General features: G+C 46.8%; 1 protein-coding gene across 6 annotated transcripts in view; it reads right to left on the reverse strand.

The window, feature by feature from the left end:
• Positions 1 to 25,494, reverse strand: part of COL18A1 (collagen type XVIII alpha 1 chain) — a 253,533-nt gene that overhangs the window by 103,106 nt on the left and 124,933 nt on the right. The window contains exon 1 of one of the 6 annotated variants that reach the window (XM_053269361.1): positions 7,046 to 7,101. The exons of 4 other annotated variants lie outside the window; for them this stretch is intronic. In XM_053269361.1, coding sequence (XP_053125336.1) covers positions 7,046 to 7,088 — 43 coding nt within the window. In that variant the 5' untranslated portion in view covers positions 7,089 to 7,101. Of the gene's footprint in view, positions 1 to 4,852; positions 5,021 to 7,045; positions 7,102 to 25,494 lie in introns of those variants that run through there. One more of the 6 variants, XM_053269335.1, reaches the window with a different exon arrangement.

Raw genomic sequence — 25,494 nt, forward strand, 5'->3', positions numbered from 1 at the left:
CGGATAAAATGTGCAGTCAAGAATCTTTCACTCCCACGCTTGAGTAAGTAACATAAAGGGAGGCTGTCAGACCTACAGCCCACAGGAAATTGCAGACGGACACCCCACATAACTTCAGGACCATGCCCCTTTCTGACCCTGCCTAGTGCTTACCACTGTGAACAAAGATAACCCTGTCCCTGCAGTGACTCACACACAATCACCAGGAACAGAAGATCTAATGGCTCCAAATCAAGAGAAAATCCCAGATGCTTTCCTCTCCTATACAATACAAAAGTAATAGAATGTTCCCAAAGCCTATTTCTTCCACCCTACAGACAACTTCAACCATATTAAGAGCTTCATACTGAGTAAGACCATTAGTCTACCAGACCCAGCATTGTCTCCTCTAACTGGCAACAGTTCTCCAGGAGGCTTTACACACAGGGCTTTTAGTTCAAATCCACTCCTGCTTGGAGTGTGCCAGTCCACATATTAGCTGTATTTACTCCAAAGTCGCTGCAGACTATCAGGGACAAGTACAGACTGTTTGTCCCTGAGTCAAGGGCGCACATTGACAAGAAGCCTCATCAGGGCGCAGCTCCAGGCTGTCAGGTTACGGGACCCAGGGAAGCTTGGTAGATGGGGGTTGGCTCTTGGAGTCAGCTGACTGAATGTCCAGACTGGCCAATACCACAGCTTAGAGTGTGCCCTCCAAGTCAGGCATTCCAGTCTGCTGGGCTTGCAGAGGAAATAGATCACTGGTGGTGCAGGAAGACAGGACCCTTGCTACTGGGAGCCGCAGTTGGAGACACACACACACACCCCTGCTGCCCTACATCTTGATTCCCATTGGCCACCTGACTGGCTAAAAGAAAGATGGAAGCACTACCTCATTTTACCTGCTTAGCTGCATTTGCTCACATGGGTCACCCTTGCCGCTCCCTTAACATTTAGACTGGAAGAGCCTCAGAGCAGAGACCTGCCTTTTTGACAGATGCCATGCCATGTCAAGTGCAATGTCTGTGGGCATAAACCACAACGAGAAGGTGGGGGGCACCATCACTCAGACTGGACTTGAACTCTAGCGGGGAGTGCCCAAGGCTCCCTTCAGCCAGGTGTTCTGTCTCCAGCCCCACACTCTGGATGGTGGGCTTGACTGCCTCTTTCCACAAAGTTCTGGCTGTAGAAGATGCTGCATAGGCTTGTGGGGGAAGAGCCCCAGTTCACTCCAGACACGGTGACTCCAGTCATGCAGGAGTGTCTGTGGCAGCCCCGTCCCCACCACCAAGGACCCTGCGCCTGCCTGAAAGCGGGAGGAGGAAGCTAGCAGCAGCCCTTGGAGCCCAGCTCCGCTCACAGAAGCTGCTCTGGGCAACTTGCTCAGCTGAGACACTGACACTTTGTCCACCTGAGTGATCCACTCCCCACAGCCTGACCAGGCCACTTACAACCCACAGGATGCCTGCAGCTAGAGGAAGAGGCAGCATTCTCCTTCTGTCCACCACCTCATTCTCATGATGGGTGGGGTGGGGATAGGAAATCCTTTGGAAGCAGCTACACTCCTCAAGTGTCCGGCTGGTTTTATGTCGGGCTTGTCTCTGCTGTTTTAGTTATGGCTCCTTTATGGGGGTTTGGTTTCCTAGTATCTGTGAGCCGCTTCCAATGGTGCTGAAGCAGAACAGGAGGAGAGAGTGAAGGGCTCTACGTGGGGTGAATTGCCAAGCAACAACGTCTGGAATAAATCTAGGCAGGTGCTGACCACATTCCTGACTCGGGGGGCCTAGAAGAAAGCCCTCCCCATTGCAACAAGACCATGCCGCTCACGCAGCAACAGCGCTTTTGGCATGCCCAGAGGCTACAGAGCCCTTTCAGCCTCCAGGCACACGTGCACCCCATCAGCACATGCACGTATGATCACCAGGAGCTAATTTATTAAGTGGTGCTGCAAAAGAAGGGGACCTTTGTTTCACTTTTGAGACTGTTTTAGAGTAAGCAATAGGGAAGCTTCCTTCCTAACAGCATACACAGTCACTGGTTTATTAAACTAAGCTATCTTACACTTCCCTCATTATCCCAAACAGGCAATACGTACGTTTAGTTAAAAAGAAATTTAATCCATCAAGTAAAAGCCAAATGGGTAATCAACATGTATTTAACCGCTTCACAGCATCTATTCAGAGGGCAACTTGTCATGTCATTCTTTTGTTCTTTCATAACCATCTGTCAAACTAACAACCAAAAAAAAAAAAAAAGGTTCTCTGCCTTCTCCTGTGATTCCCAGGAGGGGAGGGAGAGGGGGAGGAAGGAGGGTGCTTGGGGGTACTGCCGCCTGGATTGCCGCCCTCGAAGCGTTCGTGTGCGTGTTTGTCTCTCCTCCTCCTCCCACCGCCATCCCAGTCGGATGCCCCTCTCGGCTTCTTGAACTTTGTAAACAAGAGGGAGTGGATGGGAGGGGATCCTTTAAAATGGCTATCAGACCACAGGGATGCCCTCTCACTGGCAACTGGAAGAAGAGGCTATGCGGGCGCTGTAGCGTTGCCCTCGTTCTCCTGCCCTGCCTCCTAATCGCAGAACGTCCCAGCAGGGCTTTAATCTGGAACACAACTGAGAAAACCAACACCATTTGGTTTTGAGAGGCCAAGACCCAGTCCTGGGTTTTGTGAGGTGGCGAGCAAGGCAAGACAGACTCTGAGCATGAGCGCAGTGCTGGCACATGACACAGAGAAAGCACTCCCCTATGTGTGTGTAGGGGGGGAATATGAGGTGATAAAGGCTGCAAAGCAGCCACAACGGCAAGGCTGGGCAACAGTGTCATGTCGCTCTTTCATAAAGAGAGCTGTCAAAACAAAACAAAACAAAGCTCTCTCACATCCTCTTATTTGTGATTGGCTGGAGGAAAAACCCAGATTAAGCTGTAGGAATGCTCACAGGAAAAAGATCGCAGGGATTTCGGAGAGCAGCCAACCCTATGTGAACTGTCCCATTTAATCCCCCGAATTAAACATCTTGCGAATCTGCTGCAGAGCAGATTCGCTCTTCAGATACCCTGAGGCATAAAGCCATGTGTGAAAAACCTCCAGGGTGTCTTCCCAGCCTTGCTGCCGAAGTTCCAGGGACCAACCTTGGGGGCTTCCCACTGAGCTGTCTGCCCCCTCACCATTTTATTGATTTAGGCACAACTTTAAAAAGCCACCAAGACAAAGCCATAGAAGCAAAACACTTTTTAAAAATCAAAATTTAGAACTAGGAATGTGCAAACTGGTTTGATATGAACCGCGGCTCAAACCAAACTGGCCCGGTTCATCGCATGTGCAGAGGTCATTTGCGTCACCACACAATTTGCGTAGTGCGGACCAGGCCACAGACAGCCCTTCAGGAGGCCGGCAGGGGGTTTGGAGGAGCACCCACCCCTGCCGCTAATGTCTCCACCGCCACTTGCAAAGAGAAGGTACCAACTACCCTTTCTCTCCCTCCCCACCCCCCGCCTTAGTATAGGGAATGCCTCTTTACTCATTGGATTCCCCTTTACAAGTATATCTCTCAAACCAGCCCACAAACCAGTTCAGCCCAATTCATTGGCCAAACCAGACCGGACCCAGTTTGGCCAGAACCTGAGCAGGCCAGTTCAGTTTGAATTCGGTCCGAATTTGAACCGAACCAGCCAAACTGGTTCCATGCACACCCTTATTTAAAGCATCAATAAAAGAAGCAAATTAATTTAGTAACAGATAAAACAACAGATAAAAATCACATAATCTGATCTTAAATATCAATTATCAACTTCCTCTGGTACCTACAGAACAGCAATGCTGGCACCAGGTCAATATGCCCAGAGAGAAAATTCTACAGCCAAGAAGCCACCACAGAAGAAGCCCTCATTTTGTATAAAGCTACACCATCATTTCTCCAACAAAGGGGTTCTCCAACCTGGGTCCCCAGCAGTGTTCCCTCTCATTTTTTTCATCAGTGAACAGAATGAGTTTTATTCTGGGCGGCAGTATCAAGGCAGTGTACGCTCGTGTGTGTGTGTATGGGGCCATCTAGCTCAGTATTGTCCACACGGACTGGCAGCAGCTTCTCCAAGGTTCCAGGCAGGAGTATCTCCCAGGCAGCGTTACCTGCTTGCTTGCTACCACAAGACCAGCTCTCCTCTGGTCTTGTGATAGACCAGATAAACTCTACTCACTGAGGGTGTCTTAAACACATGCTAAGGAAAAACTATGACAAAATAATATAATAGATGAACAACCTTATTTATAAACCTTAGTCTTAAAATATCAAAAAACCTTAGTCTTAAAATATCAAAAAATAATAAAATAAAATCTCCACAAGGATACAAAAATGTTATTTTATATACATATATTACCCAATATACAATCTGGACATGAGACCTGAATGTGTTCTCTCTCTCTCTCTCTCTCTCTCTCTCTCTCTCTCTCTCTCTCTCTCTCTCTCTTCCCCTGTTCTGTCCCCCATTGATCTATTAAAACCGTGATTATAGCAACCAATGTAACCTCATAGTTAAAGTGTCCCAAAAAAGCAAATTACAAATAATTAAATCCATGCATACAATAATGAAAACCAGATTAAAACAGAACAGATGATTATTTGTTTCCAAATTTAAAGTTGTGATCAGGCAGATAACATTTTCTATCATTCATAATTTAAAAATGTAAGTCATTATTTATCTGCTAGTGAGTGAGAGCCTGGGTGTTTCAGGGTGGATTCTGGCATTCAACCTTTTATTGCAAAGCTACAAATAGATCTGCAACAGATCAATCAATACCCTTCTCATATTTCCAAGTGTGTGCGGGTGGGGGCAGGGGAAGCAACTTGAAGGGGATAATTTTGCACAGAAAGACAGACCTACCTCTCCTAACTACCAGTTCTCCCACTCCGGCTGATTCTCGCTCTGGCTCATTCTCATTCTTCTCCCATGAAAGCGACAGAACCAAACCTATTATCCCGCTCTGCTGCAACAGGCACACATGCGTCCTAAAACCATTATCAAGGTGCATGCGTTCCTGCTGCCATTTTCAGTAGGGTGACTGGTCTTGCTGCACCCGGAGAGTTTTCAAAGTGGTTTACATACAAAAACCTCCTCTTGCTGCCATCCAAACCCTACACTTTCCATTACAACTTTCCCCATGTTTCCTGCAGGCTCTTCAGGGGCCCTGCCAGCTTCTGCAGCTAGTGCCACCTGCTACTGAGGCTGCTCCACTTCGGGCTCCAGCGGCAGCTCGCCCCTTACCTGAGGCGCCACCTGTAACTGTGCTTGTAAGGGAAGTAGCTGCCCATCTCGCTGCAGCAAGACCCAACACAGCAGTGGGGGTGGGGGGGGAGAAAGGTGGCAATGTTGGAAGAAGCTGCCTCTGTTGCTTTTTGCTCTCCTGCAGCTGTTAAAGGAACAGATTCTCTGTCCACAAAGAAATTTGGTAATCCTCCCCATCAGACCTCCAGGCACAACACATCCTCTCCCTTGTGCCTTCCAAAGCCCACTTTCCCTCAAAGGCACAGTTACCCTCTGCCTGCCTTGCTTTTCTTTCAGCAGCACTGACTAAAGTAAACTTCTCTTTTTACTAATTCAGGCGCTTGCAGGAGGGAACAGCGGCTTGTGTAATAACATTTCAAACACCGCTCGCTGTGGACGGGGTGGGGGGAGGCTGCATACTAGTCATGAGAGGGGAGAAAAGCTCCTGCCCCATAGACAAAAACTTTGGGGCCTCTGATGGCAGGTCCCCCAGAAATGCAGGGATAAAGCCCCCTGCAATGCCCCTCAGCACCGAGAGTCACGAAGCACACTGGGGGTGGGCCCTGCGGTGGCATTGCTACCCCCACCACTTGCACAAACCGCCAGCGACACTCCTGATGCCTCCCCACCACCTCTGTGAGGGCCGCTACCAGAGTTGCCCGACTCTGTCTGCAATTGGCAGAAACTGCCTAGCCAAAAAAACCCATGCACGGGCTGCACGTAAGGTCCTGCCTGGTAACGAGCGAAGGCCAGAATGGAACATAGGAAGGAACATAGGAATCTGGTATGTACTGAGTCAGACCATAGGTCCATCTCGCTCAGTATTGTCTACACAGACTGGCAGCGGCTTCTCCAAGGTTGCAGGCAGGACTCTCTCTCAGCCCTATCTTGGAGATGCCAGGGAAGGAACTTGGAGCCTAGATGCTCTTCCCAGAGCGGCTCCATCCCCTAAGGGGAATATCTTACAGCGCTTACACTTCTAGTCTCCCTTTCGTATGCAACCAGGGCGGATCTTGCTTAGCTTAAGGGGACAAGTCATGCTTGCTACCACAAGACCAGCTCTCTTCCAATGCAGGCAAGGAGGACAGGCCAGCCATTTCTGTTGGCTCTGACCCTCCACCCCAGGAGCCATGAGTCAGTGTAGGCAATGCTAAATGTAGGGGGCAGCGGCAGCAAAACAGACAGGACCGGCATTTTAAGCTCCAGCAGCAAAAGCTAACATGGGGGTGGGCACTTTATGCAGCCATCGGAGCAAGACTGTGCGGCTGCTTGAAGTGACTGGGGGTGGGTGGGACTTTTGTGCACGAGCGCACAGCTGCACACCTTAGAGGGAACATAGGTCCCCAGATGCCTTACATGGTGGCTCTGGGGATGATAGGAATTGTAGTCCAACAACATATGGGGACCCAAATTTGAGAACCCCTGCTCTAACACAATCCTAGGAGTCTTTCAGAAAAATCTTTTGAACCAGAACATATTAAGATGAGGGAACAAAACAGCAGAAAGGGATGTACCCGATAATGCATATTTTTACTGCTCTTAGACATCCCCTCCATGTCTAAGATATACAGTTTATTTCTAATTCATTATGAATAAATGTTTGCCTTACAGTAAAATTCAAATTATGGTTTCAAGCTCCGCACAACAGCCCTGAGGACTAGAACAAGAAATAATTTAAAATGCAAGTCTCCAGGAAGTAAAGCTTTAAGAAAATGTTTGAAAAATTTTGAGAGTCAGGAGGACAAAGGACCATGAGAGTCAGGAGGACAAAGGACCATGTCTTCCTCTTCACCATGTACTGCACTTACAAACCTGCACTTAAATAAATCCACAAATCCACTCCATGCTTGGGCATCCTCTCTTGCTTCTCCTGCCATCCTCTCTTGCTTCTCCTGCCATTTTAAGCTCTCCAGCATGATCAACTCTGATAAAGAAATCTTGTGAAGAAGCAAAGCCAAAGAATAAACAAGATGTTTCACTGGATGAGATCTATACATCATGCAACCTATCTTTGTCAGTTTCCCTTAAAGTGGAAACTGGCAAGAGCTGGGCAAGAACCTTTTAGATATTTAAAAGGTCTTAATACCACCTGTTTCACAAAAAACTCATAAGGCAGCTAACACCACAATAAAATAGATAAATGCATTAATATCAACAGTAACAAACTAAAACCAGTCAGTTAAAAAGCATGTAAAACAGCCATATTAAACCATGCTTTTTAACTTTTTTTTTTTAAGAATTAAAAAAAATGTTTTTAATCTGCTAATCTATATATTTAATTCTCCTGGGACATGTGTGACCAGGATTTGGCGGCAGAACTCTCGCGACACGCTGCGAGAGTTCCGAAGTGAGGAGGACTGAGGAGGAGAGGGGGAAGAAAGTGCCAGTGGTGGCCGGCTGGCGGGCGGAGGAGGGGGAAGAGAAAAGCGGCGGGGGGCAGCGGGCGGGGGGAGAGAAAGGCAGTGGTGGGCAGCAGGCAGGGGAGAGAAAGGCGGTGGCGGGCAGCAGGTGGGGGAGAGAAAGGCGGTGGCAGGCAGCAGGTGGGGGAGAGAAAGGTGGTGGCAGGCAGCAGGTGGGGGAGAGAAAGGCGGTGGCAGGCAGCGGGTGGGGGGAGAGAAAGGCGGTGGCGGGCAGCGGGTGGGGGAGAGAAAGGCAGTGATGGGCAGCGGGTGGGGGAGAGAAAGGCGGTGGCGGGCAGCAGGCGGGGAGAGAAAGACAGCAGCAGGTGGGGGAGAGAAAGGAGGCATCAGGCAGCGGGCGGGGAGAGAAAGGTGGCAGCAGGCGGGGGAGAGAAAGGCGGCTGCAGGCAGCGGGCGGGGAAGAGAAAGGCGGGTGGCGGGCAGTGGGTGGGGGGAAAGAAAGGCGGTGGCGGGCAGTGGGCAGGGGAGAGAAAGGCGGCAGCGGGCAGTGGGCGGGGGGAGAGAAAGGCGGCGGCGGGCAGCGGGCCACGGGCGGGGGAGAGAAAGATGGCGCCGGGCAGCGGGCGGGCGGAGGGGGGAGGGAGAGAAAAGCCGCGGCGGTGGCAGGCGGATGGGAGGGAGAAAAAACAACGGCGGCGGGGCCCTTCTTGGCCGCCTGCCACGGCTCTGTGTGGGGGGAGGAATGGGAGGGGAGGAGGGCCAAAGAGCATGGGGCTGGAGGGAAGAGGGAGAGAGGAGAGACCGGGCCGGGAGGAAGAGAGAAGGGGAAACAGCCGGCCCCAAAGTGAGGCACAGATGCTCTGTGCGGGGTCGGCTAGTGGATTTTAAAGCAGCCAAGGCCAGGGGGGCATGGTGGGGGGATCTGCCCAACCTCCCCAGTAAGCATTCCACCACTGCAGCACCAACACAATAAAAGCCCTGTCTCTGGCTGGTGCCAATGAAACAGAAGTCAGGGGTGCACTATAAAAGCAGGGCTTGTGAGGCCATCATAAAGCCTGGGTAGACTCACATGGGTGAAGACAGTCCTTAAGGTAACCTGGCCCCAGACCATGAAAGGCTTTCAAGGTTAAGGCCATTACTTTAAAATGAGGCAAGAAATTATCTGGTAACTAGTACAGCTGATACAGAACTGGTGTCACACTGTCATACCACTGCAATCCCATTAATGGTGGCATTCTGCACCAGAAGCAGCTTCTGGACGGTCTTCAAAAATCAGCCCCAAGTACAGTGAAATGCAATAGTCCAACCAGGATGCCGTCAATGCATGTGTGACGGAGGCCAGGTTTACCTTCTCTCTTTACTGACTGAAGCTGGTAAACACACACTCCCAGCAATCAATATCACCTGAACATCCAAGGCTCCAGCAATTTGCCCCCCAATGGTATGTTTCAGACGGATTGTTGTTTAGGTTAGGGGTGTGCATGGAACCGTCTGGTCCGGTTCGAGTCTGGACCAGACCCGGACTGGACCGGGCCAGTTCGATCCGGTCCAGGGGGGTTCGGTTCGCTTCAGGGGGGTTTACAAACATTTTTTTGTTTTGTTTTAATACATAAATAACTAAATAAATAATTTTTTTTAACTTAGCCCCTTCAGGGAGTTGTTGGAGGCAGCGACGGGGGGTCCGCGGAGGTTCCCCCTTCCCTTGCCAGCCTCCCTTCATGCCTATACTGGCTGTTCAGCCGGCTCTTCAGCCCGTTCGGGCCTTCCCCCTCTGGCACGGTGGCCATTTTGGAGGCCGCTGTGCCTGCGCAATTGGCCTCTGCATGGCCTGGGTCACGCAGAGGCCAATTGTGCAAGTGTGGCAGCCTCCAAAATGGCCACCACGCCAGAAGGGGAAGGCCCAAACGGGCTGAAGAGCCAGCTGAACAGCCAGTATAGGCATGAAGGGAGACCGGCGGGGGGAGAGGGAACCTCCACGGACCCACCCACCCCCGCTGCCTCCCACAACTCCCCCAAAGGGGGTAAGTAAAAAAATGTTTTTCAAATTTTTGTTTTAAGAAGTCTGAGAACCCCCCGAACAGAACCCCCCCCAACAGGGGTTGGACCGTACAGGGGATGGTTCAGTTCAATGTCGAACATGTTCGACATCGAACCTGTTTGCACATCCCTAGTTTAGATGACTGGGCCCAGAGCAGATTTTTTCAGCAACATCCTCAGCATAGCCTCTTTTCAAAAGCGGTCTGTAAGTGGGGGGGAAATGCCAGGGATGTGTTAGAAACTGAAAGCATGCACTCCCGGAGGGCAGGATGTCTGCACCCACCCATTTCCCACACTCTTAACCGAGCATTCTCCCAATATTCTCTGCCCAACTTCAAAACTTGGTTAGGGAAGTTGGGCAGAGAATCTTGGGCACCTGACTTGGGTGGGTTCAGATGCCATGCCCACCAGAACGCACAACTTTGGCTCCCAACGTATTGGGGAGTTTGCCATTTTCTCCACTTACAGATTTGCCAGCAGTCATTTGAAGTTGTCCCTGTCTGAGAGATGCATTTGGCACCTCTTGAGACCCCGGAGCCCAGCCTCACGCTTCCAAGCTGTCTGTTCACATCCCGAGGAAAGACAGTCAGGAAGATATCCAACATAATAGGACCAGATGAGGCATTGGTGCCATCCATCTCTGACTCCTTTTGCCTTACTGTGCTAGTTTTCTCTTTGCAGGGATTTTGTTTTACATGGAGGAACATTCAGAAGTGCAATTCCCCAACTGCAACCTAAAGCAGTTCATTCCAATTTACCACCTCAGCATTCAACCACCTCATTCTCCTGCAGGCCAGGCCACACACAAATGAGCATACACCACAAGTCTATATTGCATGTATAAAAGGCATTGTTGGGCTTGTCCTTCACCATGTCCATAGGCATGTTACAACTGACATAGGTGGTTTGTTTTGTACCAAACAGATGTCACAAAATATAGCTCTTTAATTTGTGGAGAGAATGTGCGTGTAAGTGGTGGGGATGGGTTGGGGAGAGAACAGAAACATTGGTTTCATCAGGCAAGCATGCTCCGCTCTATGAAACAGATTGCACAAATTGGATTCATGTCCAGACCCGACCAAAGAATTCTTTTTCCAGGATTGCTGACTACAATAGTGTATTATATTATATCCTCTTGACAGCTGTAAAAATTACAAGGCATGAATGCCAGCAAGTTTGGGACATGATGCAAATATTTTGCCCTGAACTGATGCCATTAAGAGAGAGACAGAGAGAACCGGCTGTTTTAAATTATGGAGTTGCTGAAACTCCTGTTCCTACTCCTAGCAGAAGCATGTTTCTAAAACTCTCTTCTATCCATACCTAAAACAACAGGAAACTTGCCCTCAGCTCTTGCTTACTTATTATTATTTACATTTTTATATTCCGCTCTTCCTCCAAGGAGCCCAAAGCGGTGTACTACATACTTAAGTTTCTCCCTCAGCTCTTGCCTGTGGGCTTCCCAGAGGCATATGGTGGGCCACTGTGTGAAACAGAATGCTGAACTAGATAAGCCTTGGGCCTGATCCAGCAGGGCTGTACTTGTGCTTTTTTAGTCCATGAGCCAGGCCCACATATTGTGACCACCAGTACCACCTGGGAGGATGAATAGTCATAGTGATTTTTGCAAATCTCCCCCGCCCCCCACGCCCGCTGCAGAGATGGAAAATAGGTGGTAGCATTGTTGCACTTACAGCATTCTCTGTGTTATCACCCCTTTTATCCCTATCCCCAAACAATTAGGGTAAAATCGCAGTCATTTTTGCACAGAAGAAAGGATTAGAGTAACAATGAACAAGTTGTTGTACTCTCTCCATGGAGTAATCTTTGAAGGACAGTTCTGTCAATTTTCATTTCCATTCCTTTGATAAAACCAATAAAGTTTTTTGTGTGTGTTTTAAGAGCTTATAAAACACTGTTGCAAATTCGACTGCTGCAGGCCCAATGATCAGGACATAAAAGCATGCTAACACACTGAAAGATGAAAATACTGCAATGCTATCACCTATTTTCCATATTTATGGGTGTAAAGATAAAGGTAAAGTTGGGTTGTCGAGTTGGTGTTGACTCCTGGTGACCACAGAGCCATGTGGTTGTCTTTGGTAGAATTCAGGAGGTATTTACCATTGCCATCTCCCGCGCAGTATGAGATGATGCCTTTCAGCATCTTCCTATATCACTGCTGCCTGATATAGGTGTTTCCCATCAGGGGTGTAGCTATAATTGAGCAAAAGGGTTCAAAGAACACGGGTCCCCAGCTCCTGAGGGCCCTCCAGCTCCACCCCTCCCTATTTTCTCCATTGTCTCCCTCAATCTGAGGGGCCGCCAGAGAGAGGGATGAACACGGGCCCCCTCTTCCCTAGCTACGCCCCTGTTTCCCATAGTCTGGGAAACATACCAGTGGGGATTTGAACCAGCAATCTCTTGCTCCATAGGCAAGTTACTTCCCCTCTGTGCTATTAGGTGGCACCTTGTCAAAAATCACAGTGAAGATTCAGCCCCCAGATGGTACCACTCCAGCTGGCTCATGTACTATTTGAGTGGTCTCTGAAGTCCCACAGACAGATTCTATGGTTGTACTGAGCCAACAGGAATGTTCTAGAGCACAAGTCATGGAACCTCTGCCTTCTCTGTGAGGAGCATTTTGACTAGCTGCGCATTGGGGGACCCACCTGTTCAGTTACTTCATCACCACTTCCGTGAGGTATTAACTGTGATAAGTACAACACAACTTTGAGGGTTGCTTAGAAGCCAAACCCTTGGAAGCAGCCTTTTATTGGAGTCAGTGGTGAGAATCAAAACCACTGGAAGCAGCAGTAGCCAAGGCATTGCAGCACCCGAGGTGCAGAACCAAATGCTGCCTTGCCTCATGACCCTGGTGGGAGCCAGTCCCCTTTCAAAAGCAACCCTTTTAAGTTTTCAAAGTGGCACAGGTGCAGTTCAGTCCCAAAACGCTATTCTAATGGGAGTGGTGGGGATAATCTTGCCGCCCTCCTGGCACCCCAATAATCTGCCGCCTGAGGCAAACATTGTACCCTGCCTCATGGGAAGACTACCCTTGACTGGAAGGGCCACCTCTTCACAAGATTTTTCTCACTGCTCAGAGATGTCAGAAGGCCCAAGATCACACAGAGGTTTTCCAAATCTTCAGTACGCTGTGCTTAGAGCTCCTTTGGCTTTCCCCCACAAAGATATCCTAAATCGAGAGAATTGGTTATGATTTGCTTGCTCAATGAATTTTAGACAATGCCTTCTTTGCCAAGGACATGGGATGCTGCCCAAATAAACAAAAGAAATAATAAAGAGACTCTCTGTTTAAGAAAAAATTGGGGAGGGGGGAAGAACAGTAACTACAACTCTGTGTGAAGAAACAGTCTGAGTGCACATAGGAAGTTCCCAGAGCTGCTGCAGTTGTGGAGCTCAGAAGAAAACTGAGCAGCATCCTACCCCTCTAGGCATGCACAGATAGTCAGAAGAACACCCTTCTCAAAAGGAGGAGCAGAACTGCTAGGGTGCCCTCAGAATTGACTCTGTGCAGGCCCATATGTAGCAATGCACAGACACCGGGAAGAGGAACAAGGCCTCTCTTAAATGTCTGATACTTTCTAACATGCTTGCTAAAGCAAATTATTTTACCAAAGAAAGTGACTTAGAAAGATAATTGAGATTAAGTTTTGGCATCAATTAAGGAGAACAACAATAAACAGTAATAGAGGATGCAATCATTCCTCCTGAGCTTGTAGAACTCTTCAGTGAAAGCTTTGGCTGTTTTTGGACCCAGATACAAAGAGAGCATGCACAATATCAACTCAGAACTATCTTGCACATTCAGAAAGTCTGAGACACAGTGGTTTGCCTGAGGTCACCCAGCAAATTCATGGCTGAGCTGAGATTTGAACCAGCAACTCTAACCTTGTGCTTTTTAGATCAGTATACTGTTTTGATACATCCAAACTGCAGTACAGGCAGGCTAGCTACTTCAACATTAACTGGCTCCCATCGGACAGGGGCCAGCACTGGCTGTGCAACCCACACCATTAGCGTCCTGTAATACTTATGATGAAAGTGTCTGGGCGTGGTGGGGAGGGAAAAGATGCATGCCTTTCCTAAGACATTTCCTACACTCCTCTATGTTGGAAGTATCCCTTTAATACAATTTATGTGCGGAAACAGTGTGTGCTATGCAATAATATCTATCTTGGCAGGCTTCCCAATTCAAGGAACTAGTTAATATTTCTCCTTCTGGCCCAGCTGAAACATTATGTGCATGCTGACATCCACATGACATGAAAATCCCAGATACATTTTGTGAATATTTACAGCCACCCAAATGAGATTATCAGTATTCATCAGTATATTTCAGACAAAGGGGAGGGTATACCAGGAAATGTTTACATCCACAAAATTTGTCTGGGATTGATATTCATACATGAGTGGTGACAACCTATTTTGGATATTTACTCTAACATATGCATACATTTGGATGGAGTGCATGTGTGGAAAGTATTTGTTTACCCTCCCCACTCCCAACAACCACATACACCTCCCTGGAAAGGCCTGTTTAATTTCTCCATAGGCTGTGCATGCAAGCATGTCAACATTACTGATTAGTCATACAGCTAGCCCCTTTTTTGTGTTGTACACCTGTGAGATATAGGGAGGTTCCACGTAATGCATTTTTAATCCAAACTGCAGACTGTAGAAAAGGCTGAAGCCTTAACATTATGCATCTTTTCTAAGAGGCACACAAGTTTTTAATATGCTGATTTTTCGTATGCTACATATGCAAGCTGATAAATGCCAAAGGTCTTGAATGCCAAAGGTCTTGAACTACTACACACTGTTTAAAGTTCCTGACATGCTTTGCATCAGCTTTAAGCCTCATCCTTGCTTTTAAAGCTCTACCAGTCTGGCACTGCCAGCCTCCTCCCTTACCACACCACACACTCCTCTTTGGTGCCCTGTTCAACAGAAGCTTGTCTGTTATCTTCCTCTTCATTTCCTTCTCTTGTTCCTATCAATGTAAACTGTGCCATGCTGATCCCTCTGCCGAGAACAACCTTCCTCTCTAGCCAAAGCCTGTACAAGCCTCTACATATGTCTGTACGCATGTGCATGCTTTTGTGTGAATGACTGCACATGTGTTCACTTCAAATGTCACTGACCATTTCCTCACTGCCCAGTCAAAGTGATTGAACTGCAGTATTGTACTTCTGAGAACAACCTTGCGGACATAATGACTAAACCCCTGTGTGCTATGAAGCACAATAACATAAGTGGAAGACTAGGGTTGCACACCACCTCAACGTGAATAGGAGGGGTGTCAGAATATATTAACTGTGAGGTGTTGTGTGTACAGCTTTAAATGCAAAGTGCAAGTCACTGTGTTACAGCAGGTGGTGTAACGGGCAACATGTGAAGCCTGTCAACAAGTAATCAGGTTCTGAGCGATGACCTGAGGTGATTGGTCACTGCCTGTATAAGAGTAAAGCTCAAACTAGAGCAACCTGTCCACAGTGGTAAATGCTGCACCACTGTGGTCCACCCGGCTGCTGCTGTATATATGCTGTATCTATGTGCCTTACATATGTGAATGACTACGTGTAACTGGACTTACTGAGGCTATATATCATGTAAGTGACCTCAACTTCAATATATTCTTCTGTTGGACTTTTACCTGTGTGTGGAGTGTTCTTACTCAACCAAGTGGGACACAGGTGATTTACTCTGCAACAAGGGCACAGCACCCAACAAAGACAGAGAAAACAAAATGCCACTGGATATCAGGACCACTTCACACGTTTATTTGCCCTGCACCCAGATAATCTCTATGCAGGGGAACCTTGTGTTACTTCAGAAGACACATGTGCTTATATTTTGCTGCCGGTAAGTACAGGGGTGGCTCCTCTATGAGGCAAAGTGAGAAGACTGCCCCAGGCAACAAGTACATCATGGGCAGCAAGTATAGGATTCTTGCCCTCCATAGGCATCACCCCTCCCGCCTGCCGTTGTCACCCTACCTGATCTTCATTGCACTGCCTCTGCCGTTTCTCCTTTTTCTGACCCCACCCTCAGTCGCCCAACTCAGCACTCATGGACTGGAACCACATTTGCCGCACCCCCTCACTTGCCTCTACTGTAACAGCATGCAGCACTGTCTGCTGCAGCAATACTTCATGCCTGCTGGTCTTTCTTGCTCACTCTCTTTTTCTCCTCCAACAAACTTGTCCACTTTCTCTCCTACATCTCAAGAACAGAAAAAGAACAGAAGTTTATTGCTGGAAGGAAGAGAGAGAGAAAGTGGGGGGGAGAGAGTCAGCCAGATGCCAATGATGTGAGAGAGAACCTTTGGCCATTGTGGCTGGGGATGATGGGAATTGTAGTTGGGGATGATGGGGAAGAGAGCTGGTCTTGTGGAAGCAAGCACGAACTGTCCCCTTTGCTAAGCGGAACTGTCTCACCTTGCTTTGCATTTGGATGGGAGACTACATGTGAGTGCTATAAGATACTTCCCTTAGGGGATGGGGCCATAGCTCAGTGGAAGTGCATCTGCATGCTTCCATGCAAAAGGTCCCAGGTTCACTCCCTGGCATCTACAAATAGGGCTGGGGAGAGACCCCAGTCTGTAACCGTGGAGAGCCGCTGCCAGTCAGTGTCAATAATACTGAGCTAAATGGACCAATGATCTGACTTGGTATAATGCAGCTTCCTATGTTCCTAATCTAATAACATCTGGGGATCCAAATCCCTACTATACACCATTGGGAATCTCCTACACCAGTAGCTCCCAACCTGGGGACCTCTAGATGTTGCTGAACTGCAACTCCCATCAGCTGGGAATGGTGGGATTTGCAGTTCAGCAACATCTGGAGGTCCCCAGGTTGGGAACCACTGCCCTACACTGCCCTTTCTCTCTCTTCCTTCCAGCCCTTGCATCTACACACCCAAGCAACATCCAGCTCTACCCACAGTTCCCAATACACTCAGTCATGAGGATCCCCATTGGTTTTCAATGGGAAGTTCTCAAAAATAAGGGAATTGACGGTTAGAGTTGCATGCACCACACACTTCTATTTGCTTTTGCAATATTATAAATTGTGTGTGCAAACAAAAGCTGGGGATCAGACCATGAACTTAGGATTTGAACTTATCATTCAAAGCTGGAACGAGACCCACAACACAATCCCAGCTGTGCCTCTCTTGGCTTCTTAACAGCAGGAGAGGCGGTCAGGATCTCCCTGCTGTGCTCTTTACAGCATGTGGCTGCCCAGACTCACTCAGCATGTGACTGTGAAGACTCTTGGCCTTCACAGTAACCCTCTGTGCTTTCTTCCTTCTGCTGGAAAAAGCAGTGCTGTCCTATCCCATCAGTTTCTCTCAGCTTTAAAAGCAGATGGTGAAGGGAACCAGAATGGCAGTTCAGCCAGAGAGAGCAAGGAAGGAGACCGGCTGCGTAAAAGGAATCCAGACAGGAAGAGGATGAGTTCAACCTCCAACCTTCAAGGCTGCAGCTCTGGGGAGACTGGATCCTCTCACAAGTTATTCTATCAACCCTTGGACCTGTGTGTTTTCTCTGAACTTTTCTCACACTGTACTCACGCCAGGAACCACCCCATATGTACCTGCAGGGTAAAGCATTCAGGAATACATTCAAAAGGAGGAGGCATATGCCCAGCCCTATAGGGAACAGACTCTTGACAATAAAAATGTATATCCAAGAGGCACATTTCTTATGCAACTGGGTCAAAACAGGTTCAAACAACCACCAGGGTTTCCAGCAATACTAAGCAATGAAAGAGCTGCTTTAAAAAAAAAAAAAAAAGCAAATGTCTCCCATTTTGCAAAAGAGACAACAACTTCTCTATCTTAAAGAAAATGAATCATGTCCTTAATTTGAAACCATACACGTTTTTTTAAAAAACACCCCTAGATTATAAAATGAGCATTTTGGCTTTCAAATGTATGACCTACCTTTACAAGAAAGTCAAGGCAGCTTACAATCAAATATCAGGAAGATATTTCTGATATTTGGGTTGGACCAATGGGTTGGATCATGTCTTCAAATGGGTTGGACCATTTCTTCTTTGCAGGCTAGTGTTAAGCTTTTCACATACAGGCAAGTTTCTTTTCTTTTCTTTTTAAATGGTGGACAGCATTCAAACCTACCTTGCCTACCTACATTGTGAAGTGCAGTGAGATGTACCATACCACTTTTGAGATATATACCACACACGTTTTAGCATGTTAATCGGTTTTTAGAAACAAAGATGTCTCTGCACATTGCTGGTGGGCCAAGAAAGCAGCAGCACATCGCAGGGTAAAACAAAACTAATGGATTCTCAAAAACTAGTCATAGGATAAGGAGCATAAGATTAGGGGACATGAATGGTTTCTGACATGGTCACATTACAGTTTCCTATTAAACCACAGTTACCTGAATTCATGAGACTGTGGTTTATTCTAAACACAGTCCATTCACAAACCAGGATCTGAAACCACAGTTTGATTCTGGTTTGAGAATGAACAATGATGAGAATAAACCACAGTTACCTGAATTCAGATGTAACAGGAATCTGTGGCTCATTCTAAACTGAAAGCAGAACCTTCAAATCCTCTTACTTCATGTGTGCAAAAGGAGAAAAGGGGACTGGGGAGCACAAGAGCCTGAAACTTGGTCCTCCTGGTCTGACTCGGCATAAGGCAGCTTCCTATGTTCCTATATAAAGCATGGTTTCACCTTGTGTGCACGTGCAGCCAACGTGTGGTCTATGATCTGCATAAACAAAAAGGCGGCCCGGGGCGGGGGGGGGAGGCTCACAGTACTGCATATGCACAAGAAATCATTATATTGAAGGGACACAGCAGAGCGTTGAGCAAGGACACTAAATCTATAAAACTTTAATAAGTGTGCAGTGCTACACATTGTCTCCACATGCATTTTTGTCTTGTGTGCACACTGCTGGATTTCCCATAGAAAGTCATGAGGCGGCATTGCGATCCTGGGAACTCACTGCTGTGAAAGAAGCAAGGACAGTGCAGCAATATCAGCAAGTGCCTGCACAGGCAGCACCATCTCAAAGTGTTACGGTGACTGTCTGAAAAGCTCTGTCATCACTGCTAGCCCTGAGCTTTATCATGTTCCTGGAATAACCACAAAGTGGCAAGACAGACAAGCTGGGGCAGCAGAGACAAGGAGCAGGTTGAGATAAGCAGGGATAGGTCCTCTACCTGAATACTCATTTGCAAGACTGATTTAAGGTGAGAAAGTGAGAGTGTGGGACGCTCCAGCACAGCTAGGACTTTACAGGGCTTATCTGGCTATGTGAAGATTACTTTGAACAGAGCACTGGATATATGTAGAATTGTGCTAGATGCTCAAACAAATGCTCCATTAAAAGCAAATCCCTCTTGGGAAATTCTTACCTCATCTGTGTCTTAATTTATCAAGCAAAACATTCATTCGGGATGCTGTAAATTGAATGGGTCACTTTGACAAGGGACAGTGAAACAGAACAAACTTAGGGGCGTAGCTATCATTGAGTGGATGGGTTCAAAGAATCCAGGAGCCCCAGTTCCACCCCTCTCTATTTTCTTCATTATCTCCCTCACTCCGAGAGGCCACTGGGGAGAGGGGTGAACACAGGGACCCCTCTCCCCTAGCTATGCCTCTGAGCAAACTCATCTGACAATACAGATGCCAAGCGTTAATTAAAGTTTCTTCATTCTCCGATTCTTTGGTGGTAAGAATTCCCCTTTAAAGGTTAGGCATAGACACAGTCCAAGCATACAGTGTGGATTCGTCTGCTCTTGCAACACAAGAGTCTTGGTGACTCCCTTAATAAGTGTTCCCAGACTAACAGAATGAAGAAAAGGAATGACAGAGGAACTCCTGTTTCCTGTCTGAAGGAAATAAGAGCATTACTTGGTGTAAAGTCAAACTATGTAACTCTTGTACGAAAGAGGAGTTTCTTTTTGTAAAGAGGAAAAAACAGCTTTACGCTTAAAAAAAAAAAAAGACATTGGACTGTTCTTGCAAGTCAAACCAGCACAGCAAAATATTTGCAAGTGTAATATAAGAACTAGTACAGTGTGTTTTCATGAGATTGTTCATGAACTCTGGGGGCAATTTCTGGAGCCCTGCCATATACAGGAGATAAATGTGTGCAATCAAGGTTTCACATTCAGACACAGATATGACTTTTGAAAGTGCACTCATGTTAAAAGTGGTCCCAAGGCAACAACTATTCATTCTGATTTAGGAGCACATGAGATGCAGTACTTTTTCAGTTGATCCAATAAAGAGGCACCTTCACTTGTCACTGCCCTCCCCTCAAATTGTCTAAAAGTGAATTCCATCTTGCTGGGCAATTCCCACCTGGAAGTTAGGAGGAAATGATGTGGAAAGTAGCCCTATGAGCAATTTTAATGTGTTTGAAGGGAAGCAAGGGGAAATGACCCAAGACCGGGGTTGTCAAAATGTGAAACCAAATAGGTATTAGACTTGATCCATGTTTTTGTTTTTTTGGCAAAGCATCCTGAAACTTCCTGATAAGTATGTCAGACAATCTGAATAATGTAAAAGCTCATGCCTTCAGATGTTTCATCATTAGACCGATCCAAGGGGATTCTAGAAGGGGTGTGGGGGGGAGGCAAGGAAGTGAGCACTGCCCCAGAAAGATTGCTTGTCCCCCATTCCTGTATAAGAAATCTAATATGAGGGACACAGCTCACCCAAACATAAATGCACCATGGCCCCCCCCCCATTTTGTTTCTGGTGCCACCACAGGACCTATCTTCCATGAAGGTATTATTAGTTATAATAGCTAAATGAAAACTCCATGATCAGCTGCAATCTATCATGCCCTCCTTGTGAGTTTTTGGAGGAATCTGGCCAGCGCCTACTAAAAATGGAAGGTTGGGCTAGAAGAGCCATGGTCTGACCCAACATGGCAATTCCTACATCATTTCTCTCTGCTTCCTTGCTGTCAGATTAGCTGGCTTGTGGGCAGCATTACCTGGGAATGTAGGCCCAGAAGTCAGGACAGAGAATATCAGAAACAGGATGCTAGTTGGGAGGATAAGCCAGGAATGAAGGATCAAGACAGAAACTGAGAGCCAAGTATATGCTAGGAACCAAGCCAGGTAATCTAGGAGGAAATCAGAGCCAAGGACTGAGACTGGGGATAGGGACCAGGAACATGCAGAAGGTCAAGCTGGTTAGTTGTCCAGTCAGGAGGTCAAGACAGGAGCTCAAGTCAGAGCCATGCCAAGGGCCAAACTGGCCAGAAGGATTAAGCAGGTAGCAGGAGTCACAACAGGCCAGGGGTCAGACCGATCGGTTACAAGAAGCAACAAGGAGACGCACACCAGATCAGGCAAACCTTGATACTGAAAGCAAGGTCTGCCCCAACCAGGAAGTCTCTTTATACTTCCTTGTCCAGTGAGAAGGCCAATGACTAGATGCCTGGGATGGGACTTGCTCAAGACCAGCAGAAGCCCAAGAGTTTGCTGCTTGCAATGTGGCCAGAGGGCAGCAGTGCGCAGAACTGCAGAGCAGGCAGGGTGTGACACTTGTGCACACTTCAAAGACTGAAGTAAGGAAACATAAGCCTCAGAATTGGCCCACCATGGTTTCTTGTGAAATATTTCCACAACACAGGGAGATTCTTCCATTCAGATTTCAACATGCCCACAGCCTAAAGGTGGCCATCAACACTGAAAACAAATCTAGATTCAAAAGGCAATGTTATAAATGAACCTACCACTTAAAGAAATGTCTGGCCAAGCCTTTCAACACTGAGCTGAATTGTTTTTTAAAAAAACACCTGGTGTTGCAAGGTGTGACAAACGCAGACCTCCATCATCTTGAAGCAAGAGTTCACCAATCCCCTAATCTTATTTGACACAGGGAATAGGGCCACTTTCCACCCCCCTCTGGGTGGGGAGATGCAGATTAGCATACTCTTTGAATTTAGGACAGGTGTGAGACCCACAGTCGCCTGGGCCCAGCTCACCCCCTCCCTCATGGCTTTAAAGCTAGAGGACAAAGGCCTGGCCAATGTTTACTCTTTTCCATCTGCAAAAATGGGTGTTCCACAGGAGAAGCTGTAGAGATTAATGCTCTCTCAGCCAAGGACCTGCCTACAGATAGACTAAGGTAAAACTCAGTGCTAGTCAGTTAGTAAATGTTTTTTTGTATTTTCTTTTGAATTCCTATATCCCTTTCTTTACTCCCAGTTCCACCCTGTTTTTCCCCAGTTCCTTATTCTGTGTGCCAGCCTCATTTCATAATGAAGTTCATATACTTAGAAGTGGCTTCAGTCTGATTTAACAGGTTCTGGAGGATTACTTGCAAAACTCTTCCCCATGTGACTTATAAGGTCATTTGCTACTGTTGAATTGTTTTCAGAACATTATCTTGTTGTCTAGAGCTGAGTTGTGTGGACTCTGGCTGTACAGTACCTGTAAGTCCCAAGCTGGACAGTTCTAGGTTGTTGAAGCCGTGTCCAAGCATGGTCAGTGGTTTTAGATCAGTCTTCAACTGGCAGCCTACCTTGAAGGAGCGGTGTGCTCCTAGATTGGGATCAGAGCAATCTCTCTACTGAGAGTAGATTCCAGGAAAGCATAGAGTTACCCCCATTTTGTCACACAAGGCTTTACAAAAAGGCACTATAATATAGTAGTCCCTCGCCAACCACAAGGGTTGCATTCCTGGAAACCTTTGTGGTTGGCAAATTCGCGGTAGGCAAGACATAAACTTTAATGGGAAACAGGGGGTTAGGGGAATCGCAAGAGGGAAAGTACCCAAAAATTATCCCCCAAAGTGAAAAAAAAATCCCCCCAACCCCAGAAACGATCCCAACCGCTGGAAAAGATCCCCTGAACTCCCCAAAATAAGCCCAAACACCAAAACATGCCCCCTGACCCCCAGAAATGACCCGACCCTCAGAATGATCACATGACCCCATAAATTGCCTCCCCAACTGCCCAAAATTAAAAAAAATGGTGCCAAACCACAAATACTTGGGTCGCTGTGGTGACAATTTTTCAATTGCAGATACTCAAATCCGCGATTGGCAAACCGGCGATAGGCGAGGGACTGTACTATACTTGGACTTTCTCCAAACCCAGTTTCCTAAACCTAATGCTATCCAAAACCAAAAGGACTCTTATACAGAGATATCCATGCTTTGCAATCCCACCTTCTTTTGTACATGACCATTTCTTCTTGGGAAACCATATCCCCTGCAGTTTTGTCAATGCAATGTTAAACATTCTCTAATAAAAAGTTGATCTGTAGGTATCTTAAGCAAAGTGTAAGAGTCACAAATGACAGTGGGGAGATTGGATGTTGGATTATGTATGTGCTAGCTTCCCGTTGCTTGTGCTGCTTCTTTAACTTCAGAACTCAGACTCTCTCACACACTCAGCAGCCCGCCTGTGCGAACCCAAAGATTGCTTGGTGCTCACATATTAATCTGGTGAGTTTACTTACCCCAGAAAGAATTCTTAATCAATCCTTATCATGGTCTGGACTGTCAGGATCCCTGTCTGGAGTAGTGACTGGGTCTGACCTTGAGGAGACAGGACCACAACCAACTGACCCCCAGGTCACAGCCTGAAGGTGCCCCAGAACTAGAGCCCCTCCCAGCCCCACTGCACTGTCAGAGCCCGGCATCCCTGGAAAGGTATCTTTGGAGCTTGATTCCCTGAAGAGCTCCCCACCCCACCCCACCCCTTCCCACACACACTGTTGCTTGCCCTGATATCTGCATTCCAGCACTAGCAACAAGCTAGGCACGCTCAGATAAGTGGACACAGAGGAATACCAGGCTCCCAAAGGCAGTCCCTTTAAAGCTTCCACTCCCTAGGCAAAGAGGCAGAGCCCAGGCCACTCTAACCAGTCTGCAAAACTTAAAATTTTTAATAGACTATAAGGTATGAGAGAACAGTTTCAAAAAATATAGGAATTTTTAATTCAAGACAAATCATTGTCACAAATTAAGACATCTGTGTGCGTTATAAATGCTATTTTTTGGAAGGGTGGATTTCTTTTCTCAATTTTATTGACAATTCCAGGTTCACTTATACTAGGCCCGAGCCATTAAAAATATTATGTGAAATGTTATTTATGTTTGATATGATTATTTCCCAAGCCCTTTTTTTATATTAATAGCACCGATTCGAACTAACAGCCTCTTGCTCCCTGGGCAGTACAAGGCTAGCCTAAATCACTGGTTTTCAAACTGTGTTCTAGGAAACCTGGGTTTCTTGGAAGCTTATCAGGAATTCCTCAATGAGTAGATCAGTAACAGCAGTTCAGTAATAGCTGTCAAGCTTACATGGAAAACAGCTTGTTCACCATTTACAATTTCCTTCTGCAACACAGATTGGTAGGCAGGGCTGGGATCATATTTTAGAGCATTTGAGACAACACTGAGACCACTGGTCTGGATAAAATCTGCTGTCCCACTCTAGGCTCTGTGTACACACTTTTTTGTGTACAAGAGACAAGAATAAATGGACTTTTACCTCCCAATCCACTACCCGATTAGGCTCAAGCACTTTGATTTAAACTGATTTTGTCTTATTTTACATTACAGCTACTAAATCAATCAAAACCAATCCTTCTGCTGAACTGGGTTATAAATTAGTTTTGCTTGTGAGTATATATCCCTCCTCAACTCGAATGGTTTTGTAATCTGGCAGAACAAAGATGTAACAGGAACAAGTGACTGGAAGTTCAAACTAGATGAACCATTTGAACAGATGGCCAGAAGAGGAAAGAGCAGTTTCACCCTTATTTGACAGTCTTCATATGTGACCCAGATTTTTCTTTCAGATCAATTTTTTTTTTACCCAAACAGTAGACATGTAAGATACAGTTAGACATAATATTTACTACATTAAATTAAAACTTGTCTGTGTTTTTTTCTGGATATCAGTATTTAAACAGAATAGTTCAAGCATGTGTGTCAAGGGATAATTAAGTGTACAGGAAGAAAAATTACTCCCACACTGATCATACCTATCCATCTGTAATACACATCCTTGTTTAAGACATACATAAAATAGGGTTGTGATTAGAGAGGCAGTCTCCCTCCAGGTTGACCAAGACTAAACCCAAATGGCTTTGGGTTTAGATGTAAGGATTCTATGTGCAAGCACCAATTAGGTGCAAAATTCAGCATGCTGAGAATTTTATCTTTTCCTAAAGCAAGCAAGTTTCTAGCCCTTAGAAACAAGCAAAGAGAGGCTTGTTTTATATCCCTGTGAGGCAAGTTAGCTGAGATAGAAGTCCTATTCAAGCATCATTGTAAACACCACCTAGCAAGCTCCATCACCTGCCATGAAATACTAAATCACCCCATCCCCACTGACCAGGAGCACAGCATTGTCTGAAGACTGCGTTGTACTGTAATACTGTACTCGGGGAGAGATACTTAGGCATGCTGGGACACCACTGTACAGACTCTGTACTCATGATCAGCAGGAGCCTTCCCAGACAGAAGGCTTTACTGTGAACTCGATGTTGTCCCAAAAACCTGACGCAAAAAGTGGATTGGGGTTTTTTTAGCCCGGATATAAATCAGCATACAATTGGTTGGCAATTCCCCCCTGGTTCCAGATTGGCTCATTTCCATTCAGATGTGTTGCCTGGAGTGACTGACCCAAAATTGGCTAGGGGAAGGGTCAAAGAAGGGGAAAAGGTGGGGGGAGTTCAAAGGAAGGGTTTTCAAATGTACTTAAGGAGGCAGCCAGCCACCATTCTGCCTCATCGGAGAAGAGAGAGAGAGCTCACGCCAGATGAGCTTTGCTTTGCCTTGCCTGCCTGCTTGATGCCAGGAGTGGATGCTCTGCTTT

The sequence above is a fragment of the Hemicordylus capensis genome, chromosome 1 (genome assembly GCF_027244095.1).
Source record: "Hemicordylus capensis ecotype Gifberg chromosome 1, rHemCap1.1.pri, whole genome shotgun sequence".
In the NCBI taxonomy this organism is placed as follows: Eukaryota; Metazoa; Chordata; class Lepidosauria; order Squamata; family Cordylidae; genus Hemicordylus; species Hemicordylus capensis.